The sequence below is a fragment of the Mesocricetus auratus genome, unplaced genomic scaffold, assembly GCF_017639785.1.
Source record: "Mesocricetus auratus isolate SY011 unplaced genomic scaffold, BCM_Maur_2.0 Super-Scaffold_100011, whole genome shotgun sequence".
Classification (NCBI taxonomy): Eukaryota; Metazoa; Chordata; class Mammalia; order Rodentia; family Cricetidae; genus Mesocricetus; species Mesocricetus auratus.
This window is the reverse complement of record NW_024429195.1, coordinates 42,123,541-42,145,655: the sequence shown is the minus strand read 5'-3', so window position 1 is coordinate 42,145,655 and position 22,115 is coordinate 42,123,541. Positions and strand designations below refer to the sequence as shown.

Genomic DNA, 22,115 nt, shown 5'->3' with positions numbered 1-22,115 from the left:
AAAGGAAGGAAGGAAGGAAAGAAAGAAAGAAAAGGAAGAAAGAAAACACAAAAATGAAAATCAAAACAGACAAAAAGGACAAAAGTCAAAATAAAACAAATGAAACCAAAATCAGTCACACACAATAGTTGTTTTGGACAACTATTCCTGAGTATAGGCCTACCCACGAGTGTTGCTGATATACCCATGACACTTCTTCATCAATTACAAATAGCTTCTCAGTTAAGAGTGGGACTTTTGTGTCTACAACCTCTTCTCAGTGCTGGGATTTTGTTTGACTTGAACCTGTGAAGGTCTTGTTTGCACTGTAAAGAATAAAACAAGTGACAACATATGCTGGTAAGGATGTGGGGGACTGGGGACACTATTTCTTGTTAGTGAAAGGTCAAATTGGTGCAGTCACTTTGGAAATCAGTGTAACAGTTCCTCATGAAACTGAGAATCAACCTATCTCAAGATCCAACTATACCACTCTTGGAGACTGGACCACTTTGATTCCCCAATTGGCTGCTCTTGGACTGCCCTCTGCTATCTTCAGCTAAAACACTGTCCATCAAATGCCAGTTCCATCCACCTGAAACACTGAGAGTATGGTTTGGGAAAGCTATGAGATGATGGTAACTGGTTTTGTTGATTTGTTGATTCCTGAAGGTGTATATTCAACCAAAAGTACTTGAAACAATTTAATCCAGATCTTTATCACAAGTCTCCAGGAACTCTGGATGATGACGGGACTACTTCCATCTAGGACAAACAGGAAACTCTTCCCCCAAGGTTCTAACAAACAGACTTGTTGAAGAGGTGAGGTTCTGTTTAGTTAGAAACTCTGCTGTGCAGAAATAAGTCAGAGAGAGATGGAAAGGACATCTGACCTTCACTTCTGGCTTACAACTTCTGTGCGCACCGACGTGGCAGTGGGCACCTATCTACATACATGCATGCACTACTTACAAGTATGAAACATCATTACCACCACCACCGTGACCATCACTACTTCTGTCCCGAGAGAGAGAGAGAGAGAGAGAGAGAGAGAGAGAGAGAGAGAGAGAGAGAGAGAGAAATGATTGTCCTTAGCACAAGAACTAGAATGTCAACAAGTTCTACAAGTAACCTGAATAGTCTCTGTTCTAATGCCAACAGAGTCCCCATTTCCATCTGAACCCTCTTGGCAGTCTTTGCTATGCATGCCCTTCGCAGCCTGTTGCTCTTCAGACCTATGCATTAATCTCTACTTACAGCATTCCAGCTACAGTCATCTTGCAGCCCACACCTCCAAACTTTTCTAGATTTTCCACAAATGAATTTCAAAGGTTTCCAAACTGCATTGTTGGGCGGTTACAGATACAATCTCAAGTCTGGTTTCTCTGTGCTAGACGTATTAGACATATTGTTGCTGTGACAAAAAGTACCTCATCATAACAATTTAAGAGATAATGAGTTTGTTTTGCCTTGGTTTCAACGGAATTAGTGACAGCAAAGAGTGCACAGCAAACTCATGTGGGCCAGGAAGGAGAGAGCAAATAGCTGTATTCGGGGCTTTCCTTTCTGCTCCTCCTCAGTTCGTCCTGGCCTCAAGTCTATGGTTCTCTGCATATTTAGGCTCTCTTTTCACCTAGTGTTTCTGAATCTAAGTTGGCAATAAAGATTGGCTGTCACAGCTGAGTTCTACACAGAGATGAGTTTACATACAACCCAACAGCTTGGAGAAAACACAATTCTGAATCCAAGATGAACAAACAAGGATGACCTTAAGACCAAGAGATGAATTGAGTTATACTGAATAAATTTGTCATAAGCGAGAATACAAGTGATGTGCCCAAGTTCTAAAACCCCAACATCACCAAGAGACCCATTTCGATGCAGAAGCAAAGATCTCTTATTGTGGTTGTCTAACGAGCTAACCCCGTTAGCTTGGGCCTTACATCCATCCACTGCAGTGGATAGCTGGAGAAAGACCCAAGGGAACCATGAGGCGGGGAATATATTGGATAGTGTAAGGGGAGTGTCTAGGGGTACACAACAGTCTCAGGATTGGTGCGCTTCCGGGCTTGGACGACCTGTCCTGTATTGATTGGTCAACTGGTTGTTATGTCCTATAGGCCCTCCCAGAGCACTTGCCATGTTCTGCACGTTACTGTTGTGCACTTGTACATAAAGCACACCCAGAGCCATAAAGCGCATCCCCACAGCTAACTTCTGATTGGTTCCTTGCCATGAGGAGGGCATCTGACCTCCTAGTGACTGGGGCATGGCCAGCAAGGTCAAACATGTGTTGCAGAGGCCTATATGTCTTTTCTGCAGCCTGTCATAACTGCTAAAGCAGGAGGCTGGTCCTTTTATAAGAAACACTCTTCTATTTTTAGTAAGTTTATCTTCCTATAAGCTCAAAAGGCTATGCTCACATATATGTAAATGAAATACTGCAAAAAATCTTACTTTAACTGGGTCTTCAGAATTTAGGAAAATAATTCCTCTGAGAGGTCTTCATATAGATTATTGGCTGACATTTTCAGAAAAAAATATAAAATAGTGGCTGCTCTCCAGATGATTGATTGTCTAAAGAATTAGAAAAAATTAAGAGTAAAATACATACTTACTTCATAACAATACAATTTGTTACACAGATTTATCAAAGATTGATGTTCTTCCAACCTGCATACAATTGATTAATAGACAATAACCGTGACCATACCCTGAATGTCACTTTAAAATAGTATTTCATTAGCTATGACAAACTAACTACAAAGGAAACAATACTGAACTACATATCCAGGTTAGTGAATGTAGACTGTCCCAGAAGAGTAGACTGACCACGCTTTATAGAATACTAACCTTTTGTGTAGAAAGAACACTTATGTTTCTAGGCAATTAGGGTCTTGAATTTGAGTTGCATCCGTGTTTTGAGGGTTACTTGCTGAGGCACAAGGCTAGATGACTAGAATGAAGACTTTGTAGTTCATGTAGAAGCTATAGCTTTTTCTGTTTTTCTCCCCCTATGAAAAACCTTTTTACTTTCCACTCCACATGTTTATATTGTTCTTTCTTTATTCTTGGGCTGATTATTTCACAATTCTGAAGTCGTGAGCTTCTGCCCTTATTCTTATTTTATCTTTATTTCATTCTCTTCTCATCCTTCTGTTATCATCATTCTTCTTCCTTGCCTTCCTTTCTCTCCCCTTCTTCTCTTCAGTTTCTGAAGACTGCCATCCTGTAATCCTGTAGCTATTCAGTGGGGGCAGGGTACGTTTGGGATGATGATGAGAATCAAAAATCAAGAGTGAGAAAGTAGAACCCACACATGGTGAAGTGTATGGTCATACATAGATGTGGCAGCCCAGCCTAGGATATCAGGATTGCGCTTGTGGAGAAATGAATATAGCCACCTGGAACAGATGGATAGTGAGTTCAGGGTCAGGCAGGAATCCATGATTCACGGGTAGTTAGTGGGTTCTGGCACTTGATGTAAGGTCTCAGCTGGGTTGATAATCTCCAAATAGCTGATAAACCAAGAACGGGATGCTGTATCACTGACAGAATAGGAAAGCACTCACACTGGGTTTGTTAGCAATGCCCAAGCAGAGGTTAGAATCTAGATTGAGATTTTTTAAAAACTCATTCAGAGAAAAGAGTAGGTAACAGTAATGAGTGAGATGAGAATGGCAAAAGCATAAGGAAGAACTTGTCAAGGAGAAACAGAAACAGCCACAACAATAGCAATAAGCACATTTATCACCTACCTATTGATCTATTACAAATACATTCTTTTATCACAATGAACCTTAGATAGTTAATTTCAGACATAAGATAGGCAAAGGGCAGAAAGAGTTTTTGTATATTGTTGTGGTATTACATAGAAGAGTGCTTTGCAAGTGAGAATAAATATCAAAAGGCATCTCAAAGAACCCCTTTCTGGAAAACTTTGGATAATTTGAATATTGAAATAAATAATGAGGATAATATAACACAATGAGTAAAGTAGACCTGGGAGACCCTGTTCCCTGTTCACAACACCCTCCCCATCTTTTCTTCCTTCTCACACTATCGTTAGTTCATTTTTCCACAGACAAGTCTTCCTTTTACTTTCATGTCACATCATATATAAAATTATGATTTTATTAATGTCCAGAAACATGTAGAGCACACAAATTGGAGAAACCATGGGTATTTGTTTTGTTTGTTTGTTTCCCTTTTTGGTTTTTTTAGAGACAGGGTTTATCTGTGTAGCTTTGGAGTCTGTCTTGGAACTCAGTATGTGGACCAGGCTGATCTCTATCACAGAGATCTGACTGCCTCTCTCTCCTGAGTGCTGGGATTAAAGGCATGTGCCACCACTACCTGGCAGGATATTTGGTTTTCTAACTTAGTTTATTTGATATAATAATTTCAAGTAGTGTTCATTTTCCTCAAATGATGTAATTCATTCTTCTTTTACAAATGAACAAATATCTTACTGTATAAGATATTCCATGAGTTCTTATAAATTTGTGAGTATGCAGTATGATACTATTATCCAAAGTCAACATGCTATGAAAACCATCTCCATAATTTGTCCATCCAGTCACACAGAAACTTTACACTTTATGCCCAATATCTCCATGCTGTCTTATCCCCTGAAAAGATATCTACCTGCCAGAGCAAATCAATAGAGTTACTAAATGTATCAAATAGCATTATGAAAATAGGATACAGTGTTTTATTTATTTTTATTTGTGGATGTTCTGATATGGATGTCTTTTTATGTAATGGGATAAAATAAAGTCTTATTACTTAGGATTAAAAATCTTAGAACATTACTAAATGCATTATAAATGCTATAAAATCAGTGCTGTGAGCCATGTTATCAAATCTTCCGTCCAACTCTCCTAATCCCCTTCACTCCCTCTGAGATTTATGAACTCTTCTTCTACAGTTGTAATTGTCTCACACTTGTACACATGTACACACACACACACACATATGCATGCATACACTGTATTTTCCTCTTTTATTAAAATATATTCTTTCTCGCCCAGCTAGTCCAGCTTCAGGTGAGATTGGGTCTCTGGCGGGGACCGCCCGCCCTTCCCCCATCCCCCTTGATCTTTGGGGCCGCCCGGCATCCAGAAGACCCGCCCACACAGGAAAGACATCAGCCCCTCCAAGACCCCAACCCCAGCTAGTCCAGCTTCAGGAAAGACATCAACCCCTCCAAGACCCCAACCCCAGCGAGTCCAGCTTCAGGAAAGACATCAACCCCTCCAAGACCCCAATCCCAGCGAGTCCAGCTTCAGGAAAGACATCAGCCCCTCCAAGACCCCAACCCCAGCGAGTCCAGCTTCAGGAAAGACATAAGCCCTTCCAAGACCCCAACACCAGTGAGTCCAGCTTCAGGAAAGACATCAGCCCTTCCAAGACCCCAACCCCAGCAAGTACAGCTTCAGGAGACCTGCCCACACAGCAAAGATGTCAATAATTCCAAGACCCCAACCCCAGTGAGACCAGCTTCAGGAAAGACATCAGCCCTACCAGGACCCAAACTCCGTGTCAGCATCCCCAGCTTCAGCTGCAGGAAGGAAGGAGACCAGTGGAGACGGAAAGACCCCACCAGCACCCATTGAAAGAAGAGATGGGAAGAAGACAGAATAAGAGATCACTCAGCAATAGAAACACCAACATGACCCCACCAGAATCCAGGGATCCAACACCAGCAAGACCCGAAAAGCACTACATAGACGAAGAAGAGGAGACAGACCTTAAAAATTATTTCATGAAGATGATGGAGACCCTCAAAGAAGAAACGAGGAAATCCCTTAAAGAAATAGAAGAAAAAACAAACAAAAAATGCATGAAATGGGGGAAAAATTCAAGAAATAAACAAATCTCTCAAAGAATCTAAAGAGCACCAAGAAAGAACAACCAAAAAAATGAAGGAAACAACTCAAACAGTTGAAGGATTGAAAGCTGAAATAGAAACGATAAAGAAAACACAGAATGAAGGGATGCTGGAAATAGAAAAGCTGGGTAAACGATCAGGAACTACAGATGCAAGTATCACCAACAGAATACAAGAGATAGAAGAGAATCTCAGGTGTTGAAGACTCATTAGAGGATATAGAGTCGTCAACCAAAGAAAATCTCAAAACCAACAAATCCTTAACACAAAATATCCAGGAAATATGGGACACCGTGAAGAAGCCAAACCTGAGAATAATAGGTATAGAAGAAGGTGAAGAAATTCAACTTAAAGGTACAGAAAACATATTCAACAAAATCATAGAAGAAAACTTCTCTAACCTAAAGAAAGATATGCCTATGAAAGTACAAGAATCTTACAGAACACCAAATAGGCTCGACCAGAAAAAGAAGTCACCTCACCATATAATAATCAAAACATCAAAACTACAGAGTAAAGAGAAAATATTAAGAGCAGATAAAGAAAAAGGCCAAGTAACATACAAAGGCAGACCTATCCGAATTACACCTGACTTCTCAATGGAAATGATGAAAGCCAGAAGATCCTGGACAGATGTCCTACAAACGCTAAGGGAACAAGGATGCCAGCCCAGACTACTATATCCAGCAAAGCTCTCAATTACCATAGGGGGAGAAAACAAAATATTCCATGACAAAGCCAGATTTAAACAATACGTATCCATGAATCCAGCTCTACAGAAAATGCAGGAAGGAAAACCTAGAGCCAAGGAAGATAACTACATTCACAAAGACACAGGCAGTATATAATGACACTTTACAAAACACCAAAAGAAAAAGGGAGGAGAAACTACACAAAATATCTTCACTAACAATAAATCAAGCACAAGCAAGGATCACCAATCAATAGTCATTAATATCCCTCAATGTCAACGGCCTCAACTTGCCTATAAAAAGACACAGACTAGCAGAATGGATACGAAGACAGAACCCTTCCTTCTGCTGCATACAAGAAACACATCTCAACATCAAGACAGATGTTATCTCAGAGTAAAGGGTTGGGAAAAGATCTTCCAATCAAACGGTCCCAAGAAACAAGCGGGTGTAGCAATCCTAATATCTAACAAATTAGACTTCAAATTAAAATCAATCAAAAGAGATGAAGAAAGACACTTCATATTCATCACAGGAAAAATACATCAAGACGAAGTCTCAATTTTAAACATCTATGCCCCAAATACAAAGGCAGCTACATTCGTGAAAGAAACATTACTAAAGCTCAAAATGCGCATAAAGTCATACACACTAATAGTAGGAGAATTCAACACTCCGCTCTCACCGCTAGACAGGACCTCCAGACAGACACCTAACAAAGAAACAAAAGAACTAATAGAAGTTATGACCCAACTGGGTTTAACAGACATCTACAGAACATTCCACCCAAATACAAAGGGATATACCTTCTTCTCGGCACCACATGAAACCTTCTCTAAAATTGACCACATAATAGGAAACATAGCAAATCTCCACAGATACAAAAAAATTGGAATAACCCCCTGCATCTTATCAGACCACCATGCATTAACATTAGAATTCAACAGTAACACAAATCGCAGAAACCCTACAAACTCATGGAGATTGAACAATGCACAATTGCACCATCCCTGGGTAAAGGAACAAATAAAAAAAGAAATTAAAGACTTCCTCGACTTCAATGAGAATGAAGACACAACATACACAAACTTATGGGACACTTTGAAAGCAGTGCTGAGAGGAAAGTTTATAGCAATAAGTGCCCACATGAAAAAACTGGAGAACAGTCATACTAGAGAATTAATAGCACAGCTGAATTTTCTAGAACAAAAAGAAGCAAACTCCCCCAGGAGGAGCAGACGCCAGGAAATAATCAAATTAAGGGCTGAAATCAATCAAGTAGAAACCAGGAAAACACTGAGAAGAATCAATGAAACAAAGAGTTGGTTCTTTGAGAAAATCAACAAAATAGATAAACCTCTGTCCAAACTAACCAAAAGACAGAGGGAGAGCATGCTAATTAACAAAATCAGGGATGAAAAAGGGGACATAACAACAGACTCAGAGGAAATCCAGAGAATCATCAGGGCATACTTTGAAAATCTGTACTCCACAAAATTTGAAAATTTAAAGGAAATGGACAATTTCCTGGATAGATATCACTTGTCAAAACTAAATCAAGAACAGATAAACAATCTAAACAGACCTATAACTCCTAATGAAATAGAAGCAGTCATCAAAAGTCTCCCAAATAAAAAAAGCCCAGGCCCAGATGGCTTCAGTGCAGAATTCTACCAGAAATTCAAAGAAGAGCTAATTCCAATACTCCTTAAAGTATTTCACACAATAGAAGCAGGAGGCTCACTGCCAAACTCTTTCTATGAGGCTACAATTACCTTGATACCCAAGCCACACAAAGACACAACTAAGAAAGAGAACTATAGACCAATTTCCCTCATGAACATTGATGCAAAAATACTCAATAAAATACTCACAAACCGGATTCAAGAACACATCAGAAAAATCATCCACCATGATCAAGTAGGCTTCATCCCAGGAATGCAGGGATGGTTCAACATTAGAAAATCTATCAATGTAATCCAACATATTAACAAACTGCGAAAGAAAAACCACATGATCATCTCACTAGATGCTGAGAAAGCCTTTGACAAAATCCAGCACCCCTTCATGATAAAGGTCCTAGAGAGATCAGGGATAACAGGAACGTACCTGAATATAATAAAAGCAATATACAGTAAACCAACAGCTAACATCAAACTAAATGGAGAGAAACTCAAAGCAATTCCTCTAAAATCAGGAACAAGACAAGGCTGTCCACTCTCTCCATATCTCTTCAATATTGTACTTGAAGTTCTAGCTACAGCAATAAGACAACAAAATGAGATAAAGGGGATACAAACAGAAAAAGAAGAAGTCAAACTTTCACTATTTGCAGATGATATGATAGTTTACATAAGTGACCGAAAAAACTCCGCAAGGTTACTCCTAGAGCTGATAAACACCTTCAGCAATGTGGGAAGATACAAGGTAAACTCAAAAAAATCAGTGGCTCTATTATATACAGATGATGAAGTGACTGAGAAAGAAATCAGAGAAACATCACCCTTTACAATAGCCAAAAACAGCATCAAATATCTGGGGATAATGTTAACCAAGGAAATTAAAGACCTGTATATCAAGAACTTTGTGTCTTTAAAGAAAGAAATCAAAGAAGATACCAGAAAATGGAAAGATCTCCCATGCTCTTGGATTGGTAGGATCAACATAATAAAAATGGCAATCTTGCCAAAAGCATTCTACAGATTCAATGCAATCCCTATCAAAATTCCATCACAATTCTTCAAGTACCTGGAAAGAACATTAATCAACTTTATATGGAAAAACAAAAGGCCCAGGATAGCTAAAACATCCCTATACAATAAAGGAACTTCAGGAGGCATCACTATACCTGACTTCAAGCTCTATTATAGAGCTATAGTCCTGAAAACAGCTTGGTATTGGCACAAAAATAGGCAGGTAGACCAATGGAACCGAATCGAAAGCTCTAATTTTAACCCACACACCTATGAACACTTGATTTTTGACAAAGAAGCTAAAACTGTACAATGGAAAAAAGAAAGCATCTTCAACAAATGGTGCTGGCATAACTGGGTACTGGTATGCAGAAGACTGCAGATAGATCCATGTTTATCGCCTTGTACAAAACTTAAGTCCAAATGGATCAAAGATCTCAACATACATCCAGCCACACTGAAACTTTTAGAAGAGAAAGTGGGAGATACTCTTCAACGAGTTGGTACAGGAGACCACTTCCTAAACATAACACCAGTGGCACAAGCACTGAGATCGACAATTAACAAATGGGACCTTCTGAAACTAAAAAGCTTCTGTAAGGCAAAGGACACAGTCAAAAAGACAAAAAGGCAGGCCACAGAATGGGAAAAGATATTCACTAACCCTACATCTGACAGAGGGTTAATCTCCAAAATCTACAAAGAACTCAAGAAACAAATCTCCAAAACACCAAAGGATCCAATTAAAAGGTGGGGTACAGAGCTAAATAGAGAATTCTCAGTAGAGGAGGCTAAAATGGCCAAGAGACACTTAAGAAAGTGCTCAACATCCTTGGCCATCAGAGAAATGCATATCAAAACAACTCTGAGATACCATCTTACTCCTGTCAGAATGGCTAAAATCAAAAACACCGAAGACAATTTGTGCTGGAGGGGATGTGGAGAGAGAGGAACACTCCTCCACTGCTGGTAGGAGTGCCGACTCATACAGCCTCTTTGGAAATCAGTATGGAGATTCCTCAGGAAAATGGGAATTAATCTACCACTAGACCCAGCAATTCCACTCTTAGGCATATATCCAAATGAGGCAAGTTCATACAACAAGGGCATCTGCTCCACTATGTTCATAGCAGCATTATTCGTAATAGCCAGAACCTGGAAGCAACCTAGATGCCCCTCAACTGAAGAGTGGATAGAGAAAATGTGGTACATTTACAAAATGGAGTATTACTCAGCAGAAAAAATAATGGAATCTTGAAATTCGCAGGGAAATGGATAGCACTGGAAGAAACCATCCTGAGTGAGGTAACCCAGTCGCAAAAAGACAAACATGGTATGTACTCACTCATATATGGATTTTAGACATGGATCAGGATAGTGCCAGTTTGCACTTCCACTGATAGAGAGTCTGGGAAACAGGAATGAACCTAAAAGATATGCATATATGCATAGTACCCAAGAGAAGAGGATGGAGACAAGATCCCCTGAATGGATGGGGAACACGGCGAGGAGTGGGGGGGAGTTGGACCTGGGAAGAAGAGAGGGGATGAAGAGGAAGAGAGTTGGTCATGGGGGAACAGGAAGTTGAGGGGGTGGGGGTAAAATAGGGGGAAGAGGGAGTCATAGGATCGAATACAGATCAGGCACCAGAGCGACCTCGAGTGATCTAAAGGGTAACACCAATTGGCAAGCTAAGCAATAGTGGAGAGACCACCTCGAATGCCCATTCCTGATAATGAACTTGATGTCTATAACCATCCGGGAGCCTTCATCCTGTGACTGAGGGAAGCAGAGGCAAACACACAATTAATCACTGAACTGAACCCAAGGAACCCAGTGACAGAGAGAGAGGAGTGATGAGCAAATTGGCAAAGAATGGGCTGGCAAAACCAGCAGAGACAGCTGATCTGAACAGGGGAGAGCTCTTGGATCCCAGACTGACAGTGGGGAGGCCAGCATGGGACTGATCTGGACCCCCCAAGTGTGAGTGTCAGCAAGAAGGCCTGGGCGACCTATGGGGCCCTGAGCTGTGGATCAGTGTCTATCCCTGATATACAAACAGTCTTCGTGTGCCTATAGCACAAAGAGGGATGCTCTCTCAGCCTGGACTCTTAGGGGAGTGCCTGGACCCTACCCAGAGTAAAATGACAGACTCTGATATCCCCTATGTGGAAGGATTTGGCAATAGGTTGGGAGGGTGGGGGGAAAGGGGAGTGTGGGAGAAGGGGGAGAGGGAACAGGGATTGACATGTAAAACAAGTTATTTTAAATAAAAAATTGAAAAAAAATATATTCTTTCTCATACAATATATCCTGAATACAGTTTTCCCTCCCTCTACTTGCCCTGGTTCCTTCCCACCTCCCTTCCCATCCAGATCCACTCCCTCCCTTTCTGTCTCTCATTAGAAAAGAATGGGCTTCTAAGAGATATTAACAAAATAAAATATAGTAAGATAAAACAAAAACCATCACATGAAGTTGCACAAGACAAATGAAGAGAAGGGGGGAAAAAGTCCCAAGAGAGGGCACAATAATCAGAGACCCAGTCATTCAAACACCTGAAGCCCAATGAACTCTAAACTGAAAGCTGTAATATATACATAGAGTTGTGGTGCAGACAGTTCTCAGCTTGCTGTTTCAATCTCTGTAAGTTCATGTAAGCTTTGCTCATGTTAATATGGAGGGCCTTGTTCTCCTGGCGTCTCCCATCCCCTCTGGCTCTTAGACTTTTCCTACCTCCACTTCTGTATGGTTCCCTGAATTATGGGGGGAGGGATTTGATGGAGATAACCCATTTGGGATTGTGTTTTCTAAGGTTTCTCTCACTGTAGGCAGTGGTTGGCTGTGTGTCTCAGTTTTTGTTATCATCTGTCACAGGAGGAAGCTTCTATGATGATGACTGAATAAGGCACTAATCTATGAGTCTATCAGACTATCATTAGGAGTCATTTTATTGTAACCTTTTTTCTGGTCTGTAGTATCTGGTTATACTGAAGTTCTCTGCGATATTTAGTCTATAGTCAGGTATGTGTTCCAGCTCATAGAGTAAGTCTTAATCAAATTAGATATTGGTTGGTTACTCTTATAAGCTTTGTGCCATAGCATATTTTAAAGTCTAGACAGTAGATTAAATGGTTTGTGACTGGGTTAGTGTTTTGTTTCCATTTGGGTATTGTGCAGAGTAATTTTCTGTACCAAAGATGCTAGCATATAGGGATAAAAGCTTTATGTAATTACTACCTTGACATATCCATGTCCATTGAGTTGTGTTGTTGTTGTCTTCAGCAATGGGGTGCCTTGCTGCAAGTTTGAAGACAGCAACGTATAGTCTTATCAATAGCCTGGGCTGTTTAGGGATTTCCATGGAACCCCTTTGACCAAAACTCAATTAGATATAGCCCAATCCCAGTACTGGAAGCTTCATTTGGTGACAAAAGATGACCAGTTGAGACTCCATCTCCCTCATTATTTGGAAAATTCAGTAGGATTTCCTCCGTATATTTTATCCACTTCGCTGAGTTTCTATACCAACCCTCTAATGCCGCTCAATTCTAGCTGTCTCTCCCCACATTTTCTCCCTCTGCTCCATCTCCCCTCTCTCTCCCCACCTGATCTTCTCATTCCCATTTTCCTCTCCCCCAGCGTAGTTGAAGTTCTTGTCCCACCAAGTCCCAATGCCCTTCTCTTCTCCAAATAAGCACATGGGCACTGTATTAATTATTAAATTGTTAGCTGACGGCTAGGGCTTCTTATTGGCTAACTCTGTCTTAATTGTTAACCTATAACTACTAATCTATATATTTCTACATGGCCTTATCTTACCAAAGAACACCTGCATATCTTATTCCTTCACCCACCTCCCTGGTCTCTACATGGCATCTCCTTATAGTCTCTCTCTGCCTACCTTTCCAGAATCCTCCTTGTCTCCTAGCCCCACCTATCTTCCTGTATCTATTGGGCAAACAGTGTTTTATTCATCAATCAATAAGAGAAACACATATACAGAAGGACATCCCCCATCACCCCAGTCTATCTAAGAAATCTATTCTATTTTCTCCTACCACACACTGTATTTTAAACAAGCTTATAAAATAGTGTTCCCCTATTAATCTACCATTAGACCCAGCAATTCCACTCTTAGGCATATATCCAAACGAAGCAAGTTCATACAACAAGGGCATCTGCTCCACTATGTTCATAGCAGCATTATTTGTAATAGCCAGAACCTGGAAGCAACCTAGATGCCCCTCAACTGAAGAGTGGATAGAGAAAATGTGGTACATTTACATAATGGAGTATTACTCAGCAGAAAAAAAACAATGGAATCTTGAAATTCGCAGGGAAATGGATAGCACTGGAAGAAACCATCCTGAGTGAGGTAACCCAGTCGCAAAAAGACAAACATGGTATGTACTCACTCATATATGGATTTTAGACATGGATCAGGATAGTGCCAGTCTGCACTTCCACTGATAGAGAGTCTGGGAAACAGGAAAGAACCTAAAAGATATGCATATATGCATAGTACCCAAGAGAAGAGGATGGAGACAAGATCCTCTGAATGGATGGGGAACACGGCGAGGAGTGGGGGGGAGTGGGACCTGGGAAGAAGAGAGGGGATGAAGAGGAAGAGAGTTGGTCATGGGGGAACAGGAAGTTGAGGGGGTGGGGGTAAAATAGGGGGAAGAGGGAATCATAGGATTGAATACAGATCAGGCACCAGAGTGACCTCGAGTGATCTAAAGGGATAACACCAATTGGCAAGCTAAGCAATAGTGGAGAGATCACCTCGAATGCCCATTCCTGATAATGAACTTGATGTCTATAACCATCCGGGAGCCTTCATCCTGTGACTGATGGAAGCAGAGGCAAACACACAATTAATCACTGAACTGAACCCAAGGAACCCAGTGAGAGAGAGAGAGGAGTGATGAGCAAATTGGCAAAGAATGGGCTGGCAAAACCAGCAGAGACAGCTGATCTGAACAGGGGAGAGCTCTTGGACCCCAGACCGACAGTGGGGAGGCCAGCATGGGACTGATCTGGACCCCCCCAAATGTGAGTGTCAGCAAGAAGGCCTGGGCAACCTATGGGGCCCTGAGCTGTGGATCAGTGTCTATCCCTGGTATACAAACAGTCTTCGTGTGCCTATAGCACAAAGAGGGATGCTCTCTCAGCCTGGACTCTTAGGGGAGTGCCTGGACCCTACCCAGAGTAAAATGACAGACTCTAGATATTGCCTATGTGGAAGGATTTGGCAATAGGGTGGGAGGGTAGGGGGGAAGGGCAGTGCGGGAGGAGGGGAGGGAGAGGGAACTGGGATTGACATGTAAAACAAGCTATTTAAAATTAAAATAAAAAATGATAATAAAATAGTGTTCCCCTACAATCCTCTCAAGCATACTCAGTATGATCTTTCATTATTTTCTTTCCTTCTTTACCTCCCTATATGATGATGATTACCATACAAGTGATAAGGATGTCATAAGTATTTTTATTGAGGAGAGATCATTTACATGAGAAACTGATAACCCAGGGTCAATGCACCGAGCATCCAATCTCTGCTGCTCTCTGACCAGAACCTCAAGAGAGCGATCACCTCCCCCCTCCTTGGGCTTATATCCCACATGCCCCATACACGCCTGTGGCCATGCCCAAATGGGTGTGGTCAGAGTCACAGGTGCCTAGTAAGATCTCTCCCTACAATTCACCTTTTAATCTAAAGAAAAGATTTAGGCTTGGTACAAAACTATATACAAAGATGGCAAAAATTCAAGTATGCACTAGGAGAAGGAAAAGTACAAACATACACCCTCAAGCTCTAAAGCTAGTAAAACAACAAGAGCAAATAGCAAGAACTACACATCCAATCCCATGGCAAAGGCATAGCAGAGATTACTATAGAGCTGTTCTAAGTTGGAAGGGTTAAGTCTTGTACCTAGCATATCTATCTGGGAGAGAGAACAATAATTGTGACAGTCTAATCTTCAACCTCATCAAATGTTCAGTGAAGACAGAAACAACAAGCTACCTGGACAGTCACCCAAAGTCTCACAACAGCATAGGGGCTTTGTCTAAGGCCTAGAGTGTCTGACCAACACAGAAGCAGGGAAGTAGAAAGGCTGCCTTACCCCTACACCTCCCCCTTCAGTTATATATACCCCATTTTCCTTCTTTCCCTATTATAGTACCTATAAAGCATGATGAAATAAACACAGAGTCAGATAGAGAAATAAGGAGATATATGCTAAAAATATGACTTAGGGAATGTTAAATAGTTAATATCAAATGCTACAGAAATTTGAAGAGCAAAAAAGCACTGTCTGTCTCTCTCCGTCTCTCTGACTCTCTGTCTCTGTCTCTCTCTGTCTCTCTGTCTCTCTCTCTCTTTCCCTCCCTCCCTCCCTCCCTCCCTCTCTCTCTCTCTCTCTCTTTCTGAGAAAGTGTGCTTTATACTTGGTGTTGATGGAATGGAAATAAGAATGCTGAACAACACTCATTCATGTTTTAGCATTTAATGTCTACTCCAAATAAGTAAAGATGAACTAAATGTTGGGTTAGTAATCACAAACCACTAATCCTAAAACATCTCAAATTGGTGTGATGTGTCTTTTTAAGAATATTGGTAAAATACAAGAGTGTGAAAGTGTTCTCTCTGCTATTAGTAGCAATAGTGGTTCAATAGAATTCAAGTTATGGCATTTGACTGAGTGGATTAAGGAAACAGGTCTATATGATAGTAATTAAAAGCCCAGAGGCTATCACCACTCTATTCTTAGTAAATCAAGAGAGCCAATAATGAATGAGTGGAATAATTATAGGGGCCAACACAGTCATCTTGATTTACTTTCTATTATTGTGATAAAGATCATGACCAAAAGCAATTTGTGGCCTTCATGCCATTTCAGTTTCTAGTATTTTGTTTGTTTGCTTGTTTTAATTTTGCTTTTCTTGGGTTCTGTTTGTTTGTTTGTTTTAAGCCTGCTTTTAAAACACCATCCAGGCTCACCTGCCCAGGGGTAGCACCATCCCCAGAGAGCTAGGCTTCCTACACTAATAAAGAAAATGTCCAACAAACTAACCTACAGGCCCCATCTTATGGAGGTTTTATTTTTACTTTTATTTAACTCTTCTAAGAGGACTCCAGCCTGTCAATTTGACAAAACAAGTAAAGCCTCCTCTTAGTCCCTTTTTCGGTCTGGTTTGCAGAAGGGACTGCTGGACATCTGAGTGACATACTCTAACACTGAAGGTGTGAGAGGAAATGTTTCTAGTCATTCCTATTTATGTATTTTGGAGGCTGATTTATGGATGGTCAAATACTAAATAAAAATAAATACACAGATGTTTCATTGACTTTAAGTAATATTAATAGAATTATTTTTTTATATTTTAGATTTGCTTTATTTTTTTTCTTTCTTCCTTTTTTATTTAGTTAGAAACAAGCTTGTTTCGCATGTCAATCCCAGCTCCCTCTTTTCCCCCCCACACCCTCCCTACCAGGTCCCCCATTCCCCCACCCAATCTCGACTCCAATACCCAGGGAGAGTGAGGCCCTCCATCGAGGATCTCCAGAGTCTGTCATTTCATCCAGGGCAGGGCCTAGGCCCTCCCCCATGAGTCCAGGCTGAGAGAGCATCCCTCATTGTGGGATGGGCAGCCAATGTCCATTTGTATGCCAGGAATAAATGCTACCCAAGGCCCCATAGATTACCTAGGCCTCCTCACTGACTCCCACATTCAGGGGGTCTGGATCAGTTCCATGCTGTCCACCCAGCCATTAGTCTGGGGTCCAAGAGCTCCCCCTTGTTCAGGTCAACTGTTTCTGTGGGTTAAACCATCCCAGTCTTAATCTTTATACTGTATTTTAATACACTTTCTCATTCTTAAACTAACTGCCACTAACAGAGAAAAAAGAAACATGATGAGAGTAGAACAAAAATTATTTCCTAATAATAAGAACTTTTTTGATTCAGGGCTTGCCCAGAAGAATGGCTATAATTGTTCAAAAGCTGATAAGATGCTGAAGGGACAAGTGTCTGTTTTACTGGAATTTAAATTTCCAATGGTGGAACAAAAGCCTAATATGTCTTGAAATAAGTAACACTGGCATATGATAGTTTGGATTTGTTTGGAAATTACTTCCTTGTTTTCCATTTTCTAGTTTTCTGGGATACAGACTAGGACTACAACTCACCTGGTGTAGGTGCTGTCTGGAGCAAAGGAAGACACTCTTTTTCCAAGTTTACTTTATGGTAAAGTCATCCAATGTTAATTTATACATCTCACAGTGAAGAATCCTAACCACAAGACCATCGCCTGAGGAAACTAACAGCAACAATTATCCTGCAAAGGCAGTACATAAAGGACGCTTTTAAAGTGTTGACTAAAGAAAGAAGAAAATGCTTTCAAACAAATCTGCAAACCAAGTCCTTTAATAGAAAGAAATGTGGACAGCAGTCTTTGTTTATAGTTTTACAATGGATTCCCTTAATCAGACTATTTTTAATTCTTGAAATTAACCATTTTAATACCTTTCCCACTTACTCCCTCTTCATTCCCTCTACATCGCATAACTGACATTTTTTCTCCACTGAAGTCAACATGATGATAATTTTGAAATGCAATATTTTATTGATTTCATGACCTATCCTAGCACCATGGACCTGGGGCAAGTGGTATCTCATACAAAACTTGTAAGAACAATATCATAATTTGATAGTATGATTTTTTTACAACACCATTGTACTTTAGCTGTGCCAATCATCATAATGTAAAAAAAATCCCATAATGAGTTTAAACCATTCTAAGATAACACAAATGTAGCATGGTCTGGATACCACTGTACACTCTTTAATTTAATAGTTTTAATCTACAGCATGAAGTTTAGACTGATTTGCAATTAGCATTTGGAATTCTCTGAAAAGAACTTTAAAATCCTGGTAGTGGAAAACACATGAAATAATGATAATTAATAATAATATAGTCATTAGGTAGGTAGCCATCAGTAATATGCAAATTTTGTATCCAATGGCATTATTATACAACAAATATAAGTGCATGTCCAAAAGTTCTATCCAATGAGGGTGAACAATGCAGTACAGGTAAGAGTTTTGAGAACTTTAATGTGACCATCAGCTTCTCGAGGTCATAACATCATATCTTCTTGAGAATTCTGTATACAGTTTTAAGGTCACCTCTAAACAATGATGTATACCCTTTAATGTCTCTTGGATGTTGTAGCATTTAATCAATACATCAGTGAAACACAAAATACTTTGTTAATGAAATCCAGCAACATTTTGGTATGAATGTGAGACGTTGTGATAAAATCACAATGGCACAAGCAACAAGAGAGTAATGCTACCCATTCACTAATTGTACAAAAGTTATGAACTCGGAGAAAGATTTATCAAGGAAGGACACTACATAACAGAAATCAGAAGATAACACTAACACTTTGTTAGTCTAAGGACATTTACAGTAAATTAAGAGAAGCAGCTAGTGGGGTTATTAAGCATTGAAATACTATAATCTGCTCTGGATAAGGAAGTATATTTCATTCTCTTGAAAAATGAAACCAGCCAGGCACTGGTGGTGCATGTCTTTGATCCCAGCATTCAGGAGGCAGAGGCAGGCGGATCTTTGTGAGTTGGAGGACAGCCTGGTCTACAAGAGCTAGTTCCAAGACAGCCTCCAAAGCCACAGAGAAACCCTATCTCAAAAAACAAAAAAAAATGAAAAGAAAAATGAAACCAAGCAAGTCTAGGTATAGTTTTACCCACAATTTGGTTGAGTTTTCCAAATAATCCTCAATAACCCATACTTGGCAGATGCCAAGAAGAGCAAATGGAAATAAGTAAAACCTATATTTGGAAAGTGAACCTCCTAGGTTCCAAGAAACCATTTCCCAAGTGACTTGGATTTCTATTCATCCTCAAATGTCATCTGCTGAAAAATCAAACATCAAGACAAAGATCAACAAGTTTGGAAGGAGGGAGATAAATAGAACCCTGATTTATTTAGTCATATAGTTTTCCCTTTTTTAATTAAGTAATAATATTGACTTAACAAATTATTTGCTCCCTCAGGCAATAACCTGCTAAGATATATGCCTTTGTGTATTCAACAAAGGAAATCCTGCTACCTAAACAAAAGCAAAAGAAAGACTGAATCAAGGGTCTGTCTTCTAGGTTACATGGTGTTGAGTCTATGGCTGTAACAGGCACATGTACTCTAGTTCTTGGACTTAGTTTTTGTCTCCAGTGATAGCTCCTCGACTTAGGCACTGTTTGCCTGAGAATTGCCTAAATTATTTGCAAAACAGTGACTTTAGCATGGTTTTCTTTCACATCCAGCTTCCCTTGACATCTACCAAATCTGTGAGATGCTATCAGAGTAACCCTTGTCTCAACTGATGTTTGCTGCTTATTGACTTTTTCCTATATCCCAGAGCCAAACCAATGTGCATATATGTATACAAATATAAGCAAATATACACATACACACAAGGGCTCTAACTTCTCATACGTATAAATTTAAAGTCTTAGATTAGTTTTAATTATGGTTTCCAAATTAGACTTATTTCAATACCAATAGTATGTCTTCTTATTGGGTTATCCTAAAGGCAGTTTGAACTGAAGCATGTTATAAAACTTACATTTTTTATATATTAGAGGAAATCAGAGATGACTTATGCTACTCTAAGAATCCTGTTTAATATTTCCTGATATATCTTTGGTTTTCTGTTTGGACTTTTTGGTTGGTTGGTTGGTTGGCTAGTTTTTCTAGATGGTTTCTCTGTGTAGCCCTGGATATTCTAGAACTCATTCTTTAGACCAGGCTGGCCTCAAACTCAGAGCCTGAATCTGCCTCCCAAGTGCTGGGATTAAATGTGTGTGCCACTATTGCCTGGCTCAAAGTTATTTCCTATGTTCTTTAATTAAGCATAGATCTTCTCAGAATGTTTCCTTTCTATTTTCTCTTCATCACATACACATGCTCTAACACTGTCACATGCTATCAAATACAAAACAAAACACTGGTATTATAGCAAGTATTATTTGTATATAAGCCCATGTGAAGGCACAGTTTTCAAGTTAATCATGGTATGAAGTACCTTATCCATCTAAATTTTACTTGTGGATATAAAATATTCTACTTTTCTATTCACATAGCAGAGTGTTATTTGCAGAGTAAGAAACAATTGTTTACAGAAAATGCAGTCAGTCTTCACCAATGCTCAGAACTCTCACATTTAAGAGAAATTATTTGGAAGTTATTTACAGGAAATTATTAATGCTGTATATTAGAAAAGTTGAGATCTGCCATCTCCTTCTTAAAATACACTTGAATATTAAATGCCTAAATGGAGACAGACAACCATCGACTAATACAAGAATCAATAAATGGAGTGTGAGCCCTTTTAGAATAAAACATCTTTCTTGCACAAGACTTTTTTCACAGCCTCTTTTACATCCTTATTTCGTAAAGAGTAGATTAAGGGATTCAGCATAGGTGTGAGCAAAATGTAACATACCGAAGCTATTTTACGAAGTTCAGGGTTGTTTGGAGGTGTGAGATACACAAAGGAAACAGTCCCATAAAGTAAACTTACAACCCCCAGATGGGAGCTGCAGGTGGAGAAGGCTTTTTTTCTCCCTTCGCTGGACTGGATCTTTAAAACTGTGGATGCAATATACATGTAAGATACTACAATAACGATTATTGTGGGCAAAATAATGAGCACAGCCAAACTAAGTGATACCATCTTATTGATAAAAGTATTAGAACAGGAGATCTTTTCGATTGGGTTTGAATCACAGTAGAAGTGGTCTATGACCCTAGAGGCACAAAAAGTCATGGAGAATGTTACACTGATTTGGAGGATGGAACTGACCCAGCCACAGAGATAGGAACCAGCCACCAACTGGACACAGACACTCCTTGACATGCGGACACTATAAAGGAGAGGATTGCAGATGGCAGTGAAGCGGTCATAGGCCATGGCTGCCAGCACAAAGGCTTCTGTTACCATGAAAAGGGCGTAAAGGAAAAGCTGAGCCACACAACCCACAAAGGATATGGTCTTTTTCTGAGATAAGATATTGACCATAGCTTTAGGTACAATGACAGTAGAGTAGGAGAGGTCAATGACAGAGAGGTTTCCTAGGAAGAAATACATTGGTGTATTCAGCTTAGGATCAGTCACTATGATGCCAATCATGCTAAGGTTCCCCAGAAGAACCATCCCATATATAAACAGAAATAGAAGAAAGATGACACTGTGGAGCTCTGGACGGACCCTGATGCCTACAAGAATGAAGTCAGTCACTTCTGAGTCGTGAATGAAGTCAGTAACGTCTGAATAATTGGCTCTTTCCTTGTCACTCATGGCAAATTTCTGCTTCTGGTTATAAAAGAAAATCAAAACATAAACTTCCCATACTTTATCAGCTATCACAAATAAAACATCACATTAAAGAAACTTACAGCTGACATACGGTTTCATACCCACTACCCAACTAAGCTTACACAGTGGAAAACTATAGATGAGAACTACCTCGCTGATGCCTAAGGCAACACAATTGGATCAAAATGTAATGGTACTCAGGAATAGTGTTAAATATAATGTAGTTTTATATTTCTTATATCTGCACTGCATATAAGAACCTGTGAATTAAAATTTATGATTAAGATAATATCAAAAATTTAAAGAGTGATAAACTCATAATACTAAAAATATACTTTTCTAAAATTTTAGTTTATTTTTTATTATTTATTTTTCTCATTAATAACAAGTTTGCCTTTTGTCTGTAACAAAAAATAAAAAATTAGGAAGCTAAGAGTAAAATGCAA

At 39.7% G+C, this 22,115-nt stretch overlaps 1 protein-coding gene across 1 annotated transcript; it reads right to left on the bottom strand.

Annotated features, from left to right (window-relative positions):
* Positions 1 to 20,682: 20,682 nt before the first annotated feature.
* LOC101835609 (olfactory receptor 9K2-like) lies at positions 20,683 to 21,651 on the bottom strand. Its single transcript, XM_005079668.2, has one exon. It carries the CDS (start codon positions 21,649 to 21,651, stop codon positions 20,683 to 20,685), a length of 969 nt encoding a protein of 322 aa, XP_005079725.1.
* Positions 21,652 to 22,115: the final 464 nt, after the last annotated feature.